The sequence below is a fragment of the Littorina saxatilis genome, linkage group LG7, assembly GCF_037325665.1.
Source record: "Littorina saxatilis isolate snail1 linkage group LG7, US_GU_Lsax_2.0, whole genome shotgun sequence".
Classification (NCBI taxonomy): domain Eukaryota; kingdom Metazoa; phylum Mollusca; class Gastropoda; order Littorinimorpha; family Littorinidae; genus Littorina; species Littorina saxatilis.
In genome coordinates this window covers 25648950-25661449 of record NC_090251.1, presented here as the reverse complement: position 1 = coordinate 25661449, position 12500 = coordinate 25648950, and the positions used below count along the sequence as shown (strand labels likewise).

At 42.5% G+C, this 12500-nt stretch overlaps 1 protein-coding gene across 1 annotated transcript in view; it reads left to right on the top strand.

Annotated features, from left to right (window-relative positions):
* Nucleotides 1-12500, top strand: part of LOC138970162 (uncharacterized) — a 56077-nt gene that overhangs the window by 31282 nt on the left and 12295 nt on the right. The window contains exons 3-6 of the mRNA XM_070342651.1: nucleotides 2476-2600; nucleotides 3804-4006; nucleotides 5006-5398; nucleotides 11283-11336. Coding sequence (XP_070198752.1) covers nucleotides 2476-2600; nucleotides 3804-4006; nucleotides 5006-5398; nucleotides 11283-11336 — 775 coding nt within the window. The remainder of the gene's footprint in view (nucleotides 1-2475; nucleotides 2601-3803; nucleotides 4007-5005; nucleotides 5399-11282; nucleotides 11337-12500) is intronic.

Below are 12500 nucleotides of genomic sequence, written 5' to 3'. Positions count from 1 at the left end.
TTACGTCATTTCCTTTTCCTGTGTCCCCTTTTTATTCGTCGCTCAGTCCTTCTAAGTCTCTTTTTACATTTAGTCAAGTTTTGACTAAATGTTTTAACATAGAGGGGGAATCGAGACGAGGGTCGTGGTGTATGTGTGTGTGTGCGTGTGTGCCTGTCTGTCTGTGCGTGTGTGTGTGTAGAGCGATTCAGAGTAAACTACTGGACCGATCTTTATGAAATTTTACATGAGAGTTCCTGGGTATGATATCCCCAGACATATTTTTCATTTTTTTGATAAATGTCTTTTATGACGTCATATCCGGCTTTTTGTAAAAGTTGAGGCGGCACTGTCACACCCTCAATTTTCAATCAAATTGATTGAAATTTTGGCCAAGCAATCTTCGACAAAGGCCGGACTTCGGTATTGCATTTCAGCATGGAGGCTTACAATTTAATTTATGACTTTGGTCATTAAAAATCTAAAAATTGTAATTAAAATTATTTTTTTATAAAACGATCCAAAATTACTTTTATTTTATTTTTCATCATGTTCTGATTCCAAAAACATATAAATATGTTTTGTCCCCTGTATAGAGATATAAGATTATTGTCCATTGATAATTTGACAAATGATTATAAGTATATCGAAATATTATTGAAAGGCATCCCGCAATATTCACGAAATGTCAACCAGACCATATTCATAACTGTACAGGACTATATTAGACAGACGGGCAGGTTCCGTAAATGAGCCTCTATACTTCACTCATTACATTTATTAGACACTGTCATGCCACATGCTGCCTGACAAATTTTTTCCCATAACCTCTCTCATGTTCTTTTGTTGTTTTCCGACTTATCAATTATGTCTCGATTTATGCGCAATGTAGTGACTTTTCCTCTGATCACAATACGCATTAACTTTGTGCGAGTGTCTTATGTGCACTTATTACAATTGAAAAATCCCCTCAAATATTGGCGCTCCAAGTCTTCTTCTTCTTCTTCTTTTCCCCTTAAGCTAGCTACTAGCTAGCTGCCCTTTCCCCACCTCATGTATCACCAACCCCTTCCCATTTTCTGCTTGTTTGTGTATCTGTTTTGTCTTTTGTTTTGTTCTTCGTTTCCTGGAATGAGCTAATGTACTTATTCCGCCATCATGCTAACCTTTGTTTTGTAATTACTATGATTGCTTAAAATAAGCATTATATGCTTGAGTATGTAAGATTTCATCCATGCATTGTTCTTGTCATGATTAAAATTGAATAAAGTTTTGTTTAAACCAAATATGTTATATTCAGATTAAAAACAAGCTCTGATATGTTTGGATTAAAAACACGCTCAGAAAGTTAAAACGAAGAGAGGTACAGTAAAGCGTGCTGTGAAGCACAGCGCAACCGCTACCGCGCCAAACAGGCTCGTCACTTTCACTGCCTTTTGCACTAGCGGCGGACTACGTTCAGTTTCATTCTCTGAGTTCCACAGCTTGACTAAATGTCGTAATTTCGCCTTACCCGACTTGTTGTCTTTTGTGTCATTGTCGCCCTCTCATTCTGTCTGTCTGTCTGTCCGTATGTTTGTCTGTCCGACTGTCTGTATGTCTGTCCGTCTGTCTGTATGTCTACGTGTCTGTGTGTCTGTCTGTCTGTCTCTCTCTCTTTCTCTCTCTTTCTCTCACTCTCTCTTTCTCTCTCTCTGCCTCCCTCCCCCTCTCTCCATCTCTGTCTCCCTCTCTCTCTTTCTCTCTCTCTCTCTCTCTCTTGCTCTCTCTCTCTCTCCCCTCTCTCTCTCTCTCCCTCTCTCTCTCTCTCTCTCTCGCTCTCTCTCTCTCTTTCTCTTTCTTTCTCAGTGCCTATGGACGGCCTTAAAAAAACGCATCAAACCTAGTTCCACCTGTACACGCTATCTTTTTGTGTGTACGCCTTCGATTCTGTGAAGTCAAGGCTTCCAAAAGTAGTGTTCCCACTTTGTGAATGATTTCCTGGTACGGAAAGTTTATTCTGATCGTATGAACTCATTCCTCCACAAAAACAACAACTGAACAAGTGAGCGAGTTGGGTTTTCTACTTTATAATGGCGATTTTGAAACGTCCACTGTTATTTAATGCACTTAAAAGTGACAGCGTCTATTCGGAGAGTCGATCTTTTGTTGCAGAAACGGTGATGTCCTATTCTTGTTGCATTTTTGCTTGTGGGTTTATCTGCAGCGGTGTACAATTATTCTATCATAAAGCCTTGAGTTTCTTGTTTCTTGCCTGTAGTTTTGATGCTGATAACAAACTTTGTGAAAAAGATGCTAGTGTTCATTCAACAATATCTTGTTAATTTTCCTTGTCTTCATTATTCAAGGATATATGGCATTCTGAGGGAACACATGTCAATCTTCTCAAATCACTGTCTTTATATTGTTTTGTTTTTAATCAAGTCAGTGGATGATGATGATGATGATGATGATGATGATGATGATGATGATGATGATGATGATGATAATGTGCAGGTGCAGAAGACGCACGCTGAAGGTGATCAGCAGTCGCCCTGTCCTCATCACCATCTGCACCTTGGTCGTCATCGAGTGCGCATGCGTACTGGCAGAGTTAATGGTGGACCTGCAGGGCATCAAGTGTAAGTGTCTCTGCTTCTTCTTTTTCCTTGCGAGAATGTTTGTCTGTTTATTTTTCGTGATTCTTTTTTTGGATAATTGTTGTCCTAAGTGATTGTTTGCGTCTTGTTTTACAGCTTTTTCTTCGTGTTAATCACGAATTTGCGTCTTGCTTGTCAACTTGTTTGTGTACATGTTAGTCACGAGTTTGCGTCTTGCTTGTCAACTTGTTTGTGTACATGTTAATCACAAGTTTGCGTCTTGCCTGTCAACTTGTTTGTGTTCATGTTAATCACGAGTTCGCGTCTTGCTTGTCAACTTGTTTGTGTTCATGTTAATCACGAGTTTGCGTCTTGCTTGTCAACTTGTTTGTGTACATGTTAATCACGAAAGACCTTTGCGTCCGGAAATGTTGCCGGGGATCAGAGCACACCCTACTTTAACACATGCATTCCACTTGGACACATGCATACATTCCACTTGTAAGCATACACAAAATTCGACGGCCTGGCTACTGTTGGTGCAGAGAATGAATTTGTTGTTGGATATGGTTTGCAACTGAAAACACCTTCTTCAGTCTGTAAAATATTTGTTTAACTCTTCACAGGGTGCAGCTAGGCTTTAGAGTGTTGGTATATTACCAAGTGGAAGGGTGCCCTTGTCGCTAACAGTGGGCTGGTCGGATCTGTGGTGGTGTATGTGTTAGATGGGAACTGAGGAGGGCAAAACAAAGTAAAAACAACATTTAAAAAAAAATTAACCCCAACAAAGTCTTGCTAGGCCTTCGAGAAGCACAATCATTTCTCCTTCACATTTCCGCTAATAACAGTTCCCCCGAAAGCGGCGTATGGCTGCCTGAATGGCGAGGTAAAAACGGCCATACACGTACAAAAAAAACCATGAGTGAACGTGGGAGTTTCAGCCCATGTACGCAGAAGAAGAGGAAGACGAAGAGAAGGAGCCGAAACCACAGTTTTTTAGCGTTACAAAAGCAGAAACAGAACCATGAATCCTTCACAGTTGTTCATTGATAACACGGTGACCGGTGTGTCGGTGTGTACGATTCAACACATTGGAAGGGCAATAACTTAAAAACAACCATTCAAATGCGATAACTCAATCAATCAATCAATCAATCAATCAATATGAAGCTTATATAGCGCGTATTCCGTGGGTACAGTTCTAAGCGCTTGTCGATAACTGTAGACACGTATGTGCTTGTGCAGTTCGCTTCGAGAACGAGGAGAAGGAACTGAACCGGTTCGTGACCTTCCTGATAGAGAAGTACCCCGCGGAGTTCGCCACGTGGACTGACTCCAGAAGCGTGGAGGACGTCGTCAACAGAATCAAGGACTCGCTGGTCGTCAGGTCAGACAAGGACATCGCTTCTGCAGTTTTAGCTGCATGTCCTTGCAGCTGTCCTCCGCAGGTGAGGGTGATGTGACAGATTTTGGTCAGTTTGTCATACGTGTTTGAAATGTGATACTGCTTGTTTGAGAAAAAAAGGGAGACAAGGGCTCGCAGGTCCGACAAAGACATTGCGTCGGCAGTTACCACTGCATATCCTTGCAGCTGTCCAACGCAAGTGAGGGGTGATGTAGTAGCTTTTGTTCAGTTTTTGACACGGATTAGAAACGTGGTAGTGTGCTTTGAGATGAGAGAAAGAAAATAAGCGAGAACAAGAACTCGCTGGTCGTCATAATATACTCGTATATCGCTTCTGCAGGTTTCGCTGCATGTCCATGCAGCTGTCCTCCGCAGGTGAGGGGTGATGTGACAGATTTTGGTCAGTTTGTGGTACGTGTTTGAAACTTGACTCGCTCGTCGTCAGGTCCGAGAAAGACATTATTGCTTCTGCAGTTATATCTTCGTGTCCATGCAGCTTTCCGACTCGGGTAAAGGGTGATGTGACAGATTTTGTTCAGTTTGTAATGCGAGTTTGAAATGTGATACTGTTTGTTTGAGAAAGAAAGACAGATCCAATAAAGACATTGCTTCTACAATTATGGCTGCATGTCCTTCTGGCGGTCCTACTCAAGTCTCCAGACAAGATAACTGAATGGTTTATGCAAGGCGCGTTCAATAAAATACATATTGTATTCAACATTTAATTCATTAATATACCTCGCTTTTTTTTCTAGGTTTTAGGATGTAAGCGACCTTCATCACCATTTTAGTGTACCATATGGAAATGTGACCAATCAGGACTAATACAGGATATCAACATTCACGTGCCGGCTCATGTTGATATCCTTTTCCTCGATATGTCTGTTATCATTTGCCAGCAATCAGCATATTGATAATAACTCCTAATATCCGTTACTTTGAATGAAGGAACAAACACGCACTAAAGTAGTAAGGCCTTGCCAGCTGGTTATCCAAGGCAGATATTTCTTACAAGTGCATTTGTTTCTGCATGTGCAACCAGACCCAGAGTAGCGACACCGTTCCAAGCGCGGTAGCAGGGGAGTACAGCGAACGAGGGAAAGCCGCCAACTACGGATCCCAGCAGGGCGGGGACGCTGCTGCAGCATCCGGGGCTTCTGCCAACAGTCCAGCACGCACGACACGCCAGGCCTACAACAATGGCTCCACTTCCGGGGTCACGGCGTATGCGCAGTTCAACCCGGCAGACGTGTTCGTGCTGGAGGTGAACAACGTGAAGGAGAGCTTCTTCCTGGTGGCGGAGTACGTTCCGGACCACATCAAGCTGAACGAGACGAAACACTACCACTACGAGACGGAGTACGACAAGATCCACAAGGCTTCCACAGCCCTGCACATCGCTAGTCTTGTCATCCTGTCCGTCATGGTCATTGAGGTAAGTGATGGTTTCCTCGGTTTTGGTGTTGTACATGACAACCACAGGCACTCGTCACGAGCCCCGATATCAGAGTGGGCGGGGCCTGTGCGCTCTCAAGACTACTACAATAACTGTAGTAGAGACGACCGCGTCCATCACCCTAACCAAGTGACATCGAAGACATAAGCCCCGCCCACCTCGTGTCGAGTGCCTGTGATGTATACTATGTATCTTAGTGGTCTTGTATATCCATATAAGTGGGAGACAACGGAAGAGTTTGATAGCAAATAATCTAAGCTAGTCTCTAATAGGGATTACTCTGTGAGACAGGAACCATCCTCTCTGCGCAGAGCTGGTCCGACAACGTTAAGGAATGGACACAGATGATCTTCCCTTACCTTCTGTCGACGGCCCTGAACAGGACAGCTTGGAGAAGGGTTTCTGCCTCTTCTGCCCATACCCTCTCCCCCCCCCCCCCCACCCCCGATGACTGTTCCAGCCAGCTACTGGTGATGAATCAGCATGATGTTCCATATATTAGCAGGGCTCCCCAAACTATATATTTTAGCACTAGAAGCCAGGGAAAAAGTACTAGACATATAACGTGCGCCACACACAAGACAGAAGTCGCAGCACAGGCTTCATGTCCCACGACGCACTAAATTTGAAAAGGGCAGGTCCCCACTGAAATGTTTGTTACCATGGTCCCTGGAGGTAGAGCGTCTATGGGAGCCTTCCAGTATTTCTGTTATGTGACCTATTCCTTGATATTTTGGCCCTGTGGTGCTTGCGCCGGGAAATATCTCAGTCGGTAGTGTCGCTGGCTTCAAAACCAGCCGTCGCTATCGGCGTTGTGTGAGTGTGTCAGTGTGTGTGTGTGTGTGTGTGTGTGTGTGTGTGTGTGTGTGTGTGTGTGTGTGTGTGTGTGTGTGTGTGTGTGTGTGTGTGCGTGTGTCTGTCTGTCTGTCTGCTAGAGTGTCAGACAGAAAAAGTTCTGCTTCAGAAACAAATATTCTGGTATTATTCAGCAGTGAGACCAGATGAAGAGTTTGTCACTGTTTCTTTCGTTTATAAAATAAAAATAGAATCAAGAGAAATTCGACGTGGCAATTTTGCACTGAAGCACTAGAACAACACTTAAATATACAAACACCCGACTCAGCATAAACGTTGGGGTAAAAATGTATGGCACTCCAAAGAGCACCATCATTATCCCTCGACCGGATAGAACAAACAAGGTAGCGCCCTCTAGCGCAAAATATCCTTCACTAACTCCGTTCCTTCCTTGTCAACAGGGACTATAAATATACCTTTACTCCCCTAGTGACCGTAGCACTCTCTATTGTTCCTGGTTTTCGACCTCTCCTTTATCTTGAAACCATGTTTGCATTTATTAGCAGTCTTATTAAAAGAAACCGTACTTGTTAAAAATCTAAAACCAGATAGACTGCTAAACGTTCCAAAATTGTGACCCTCCATCACGAAATGAGTCGCATGTCACCTCGCGCGCTTCTGCGCTAGGCTTGATAATTATAAGTCCAGGGAGTGTCTGGTAACAGTGTGAGGGTCACCTTAGTCACAGGCTTATAACTCAAAACAGTTTTCGCTCTTTTCTAAAACGGGTTTCATCACTGGATAGAGCATAAAAAAAACTCTTTAGGTAAATGTAAAAATATGAAAATCATGCAAAAGTGACATGCGACTCATTCCGTGGTGGAGGGTCACAATTGATTGCCCCAGTCACGGCATCTTGAAGCGAGTTTCGTCGACAACTTTGCGATAAGTTTGTTATTTGTATCATAAGTGTGTGTCTGTCTGCTTACACGACCGCTGGGTCGACGTAGTGTAAATGTAACGTTTAGGTTTGTTAATAACGAAACGTTCCAATGACCTATCATTCTTGCTTTTTTGATACCATACCTAAGACACCATGCATTTACTTTGGATATTAAAACATCTGTGCACTTGGACATGAACATATACCAAAACTCAACAGCCTAGATATCATTTGTTTGTTTGTTTGTTTGTTTGTTTGTCTGTTTGTTTGTTTGTTTGTTTGTTTGTTTGTTTGTTTGCTTAACGCCCAGCCGACAACGAAGGGCCATATCAGGGCGGTGCTGCTTTGACATATAACGTGCGCCACACACAAGACAGAAGTCGCAGCACAGGCTTCATGTCTCACCCAGTCACATTATTCTGACACCGGACCAACCAGTCCTAGCACTAACCCCATAATGCCAGACGCCCGGCGGAGCAGCCACTAGATTGCCAATTTTAAAGTCTTAGGTATGACCCGGCCGGGGTTCGAACCCACGACCTCCCGATCACGGGGCGGACGCCTTACCACTAGGCCAACCGTGCCGGCCTAGTTATCGTTGCTTCTTCTGCAGATTGGGATTTTATTTTTAACAATAACAATAACAATAACAACACTTTATTGTCCATTAAAATGTGACTTAAAAATGGAACCTTTTCTTCGGCACACCCTGCCTGCCTGTAAACGTTGCCATTGTAATTTGTTAATGGTTGTTTTGAAATGTGATTCTTTTTCACTCTCCCTCCCTCTTCCTCCCTCTCGCTCCATCTCCCTTTTACTCTCTCCCCCCCACTCTCTGTCTCTCTCTCTCTGTCTGTCTCTCTCTCTCTGTCTCTGTCTCTCTCTGTCTCTGTCTCTCTCTGTCTCTGTCTCTCTGTCTCTCTCTGTCTCTCTGTCTCTCTGTCTCTCTCTGTCTCTCTGTCTCTCTGTCTCTGTCTCCGTCTCTGTCTCTGTCTCTCTCTCTCTCTCTCTCTCTCTCTCTCTCTCTCTCTCTCTCTCTACCGACACGGTTGGCCTAGTGGTAATAAAAAACCACTTCACAAACATCTTCCTTGAGCGAGGACCATCTTATAAAATACCATAGACCATCTTGTACAGAGGAACCTTCCTGTTAAGACCTCCAACAAATCTGAGAAAAAAGTGGGTTCTTAAAAAAAAGTTTACAGAGGCTTTAAACAGACAATATGAAGAAGTATGGTCTTAAAAAGGAAGAAGTTTTAGATGGGGGCGGGGGGGTGTTTTAAAAAAGGAGAGGGGGAGGGGGGGGTGGTGGTCAGGAATACCAGGTGGCTGCACATTTTTCATCACAGGCGTTTTAAACCCACGTGACAACAGAATAGCCACCGGCACGGTTGGCCTAGTGGTAAGGCGTCCGCCCCGTGATCGGGAGGTCGTGGGTTCGAACCCCGGCCGGGTCATACCTAAGACTTTACAATTGGCAATCTAGTGGCTGCTCCGCCTGGCGTCTGGCATTATGGGGTTAGTGCTAGGACTGGTTGGTCCGGTGTCAGAATAATGTGACTGGGTGAGACATGAAGCCTGTGCTGCGACTTCTGTCTTGTGTGTGGCGCACGTTATATGTCAAAGCAGCACCGCCCTGATATGGCCCTTCGTTGTCGGCTGGGCGTTAAGCAAACAAACAAACAAACAAACTCTCTGTCTCTGTCTCTGTCTCTGTCTCTGTCTGTCTGTCTGTCTCTCTCTCTCTCTCTCTCTCTCTCTCTCTCTCTCTCTCTCTCTCTCTCTCTCTCTCTCTCTCTCTCTCTCTCTCTCTCTCTCTCTCTCTCTCTCCCCCCCTCCCTCCCCAATACCCTCCTGCGCCGTAAATACTGCGCCTGTAATGGAATTGTCTTCCTTCCTGTCTGAAGAAGCAGCGACAACACTAAACAACTTGCATTCGTATACTGGGAATTCAGAGCACCAGGTGACCGCGCACGTGTTGTGAATTTTGATTAGCGCGTAGGAATTCAGGGGTTTAGTTTTAACAAGGAATGGGTTGCAGTCTTTCGCTAAAGCTGGACCAGTCAGTAAATACCGGCGTAACAATTAAAACATTCTAGAATAATGAGCACATTTACAGCTATTTCCATTGATTCAATAGAAGCATGCATCCAGATGTAATCTGAACTACCAATTTCGGCCGTGTTTGAGATAAATTGTGCGAATTAACACCTATTTGGCGTTACCATTCTTCAGCCCACGCCTACTTAGGGAGGAACCAGGGATATCCTTCGCCTATCAAGCCCCTGTGACCTGGAATAGATTACCACTGCCTCTCAGACACACAGATTCTCTCACTACATTCAAGACAAATCTCAAAACACACCTCTTTCAGCGCAAGTGATTTCCCCCCCAGCATCTCCCCACCCACCCCATCCCGCCCCACCTCACCCCCTACCTAGCGCCTAAAATAACGTGTATATATATTTTCTGCGCTTTGTGTCAGCACTGTGTGAGTGTGTGTAAATAGTACCGTTGACACGTTTTTATATAGAAGCCTACTGTGGTTCTTGTGCTTAGGCTGTGTATTGGACTGTCATTGTATGCCTGCATTATTAGTTGTCAGTAATTATTACATGTGCTGATTGTTCTCTTTGCCTGCGCGCGTATAGTATGTTGGTTATGTTTGGTCATAGTATGTTTGTTTATGTTTGGTCGTTATCTTGCCTGTGCGTGTATTGTATGTTTGGTCGCTTTCTTTGCCTGTGCATGTATAGTTTGTTGGTTATGTTTGGTCGGTTTCTTTGCCTGTGCGTGTATAGTATGCTTGGTCGATGTATGTATTGTAAAGCGCTAAGAGTAGACATTTTTCTAGAATAGCGCTATAAAAGTTTGCATTATTATTATTATTATTATATAAATAGACTGGTAATATCTGTGTGAGGAACGAAGACTGTCACGTGATACCCAAGGCCAGAATCAGTCAAAACTAGCTCGTTTAAGGACAAGACGGCCTCGATTTATCATGTTAACACACTATCAGCTAGGTTTTACAATACATCAATATTGTTTAGGACGTTGAAAAATGCGGTCACCACAGTGTGGCCTCAATGTTTTTTTTATGGAGGTGATATGACGTCATCAAAGTAATCTTATCGAGGGGAAAACCAAACCAAAAAGAGAAGAAGAAATTATTTCATAAAAAGAATTCAAATCATCGCAGCAAGCGGTCATCAGGGGGGTGACTTGTGGTATGTGCCCCAGTATTTTTTGATGTTCTCATTCAAGGTTTAAGCCAGGCCGGATCTTTGATGATTTAACCACGGTTTACAGGGAAATTAAATGCAGATATCTTTAAGACAGGATGAGGCGTTGATCGATACGACCGTTGATGTGAAATGAGTGGTGAGGGAGTTATAAGAAAAGGATGATTAGAATGTCCGCCTTCATGGGTCTTCTTTGTCTCCCTTCATAGAGCGCATGCGTGTATGCGTGTGTGTGTATGCCACCCACCCTTTGCCTCCATCTCGTTCCCAATCCTACGACACACTCACACACACACATCCGACAAATCCTTTCTGTAATGACATTGGTTATAGGCTGTCCACCGCCGTGGAACATAGCCAGATAGCGAGTTCGATTTTCTGTCCAAAAGTGAAGCCCTTTTCTGTGGTGCAAAAGAGACTGGCACACAGAACCACAATAAGATGTGACAAAAATAAAATAAAAGAGCTGTCATTCATTGCTCGAGTCGGAAACACAATTTCTGCATTCTGATTTACAGTAGAACATTTATCATGGCAAGACGTGCAGCCACTCATCTATGGTCGGATACTGGATTTAACCTTTTATCATTATGTCTTTTATTTTTAGAAAACTCTCTTTTCCTTCTTTTCTTGTTCTGATTGATGGGCTGGATTTAAACGAACATTTTGTTTGACATTAACATATCCTTTGTGTTTTTGTGTTTGTAACAATTGTTTTCTCTCCTGAAGTTAGTTGTTTTGGAGTGCGCGCGTGTATGTATCTGCGTGATTTGTGCCGTGTGCACGCGTGAATTTAATGTAGTGCATGCTTTCTAGCGCTAGAGGCATTTTCTCATCATATAATCTTATTTTTTCTCCTTTTTTCCCTCCTTTTTTTCAGACCATTATCAAATTTGTCTGCATGGGAACAGCTTTCCTGAAGAAGAAGTTTGAAGTAAGTATGGTTGCATTCGTTGCTCTCTGGTATCGGGGCTACTCTCTCTTTCAATGGTACCGACCGTTATGGTATCCTTGCTTGTTTTGATCTCGGGATGATGTTACATTTTTAGAAAAGATTGATAATATAATCATTACGAAAGCAGAAAAATCAAGACACATACAAAACGACAAAGGGGTACAGTCAATGTGATTATGACGAAAGCAGAACCATTTTTTTTTCTTTGGTCTTTTAATTTGATATATAATGTATAGTTAAAGGTTGGGATAAGGTGAGTTTTTTGTTTGTTGGTTAGGCCAAAAAAAAAAAGTCTCTTTACGGTAACATAGGCCAAAAAAATAGGGTCGGTAGGTCGGGATTTTTTTTTTTTTTTTTTTTTTTTTCCAAAAAAACATATTTTTACGTTATTTTGCCAAAAAAACAAGATTTATTTATTATTTATTTTTTCCAAATGCCAAAAAAAAGTCTAGGGTCGCGCGTAAAAACTAGGGTCGGTCGGGTTACCGTAAACAGACCTATTTTTTTTTTGGCCTTATAGATTTGGGGACTGAAAGAAAGGCGACATGGCGATGAAGGTCTTACCATCTCAAACCCTTTGATCATACAAAAATGTCAGTATTCAGCCAATGTTAAGACGTCGTGATTGTGCGGGTGTATTGGCAGTTTATAAATGAATACATTTAAACGATACTCTAAGGTGTGTATCCCTTAATTGAGTTTGTTAATTGATGACTTGATGCTTGTGAAGGTATTTTATAATACAAATGGAAGTCAATACAATGCATTTACAACATAAATACGTTGTTTACACGATTTATGTTTACAGCTTGAATGAAATGTTAACACCATGTTTGTAGGTTTTTGACAGCTCGAATGAAATATGAAAAAGATGTTTGCAGTTGTTCAAGAGATTCTAATCTAATTGCTTAAACGATGCATGCGTGTGACTTACAGTTTGAATGTAACATTTAAACAATATTCCCAGGTGTCACACAGCTTCAATAAAATGTAAATAATTAAAGAAAGAAAGAAAGAAAGAAAGAAAGAAAGAAAGAAGAAAAAGAAGGGAAAAAAGAAAGAAAGAGAGAAAGAAAGAAAGGAAGAAAGAAAGAAAGAAAAAGAAAGAGAGAAAGAAAGAAAAATGTAAGTGATAAATAAATG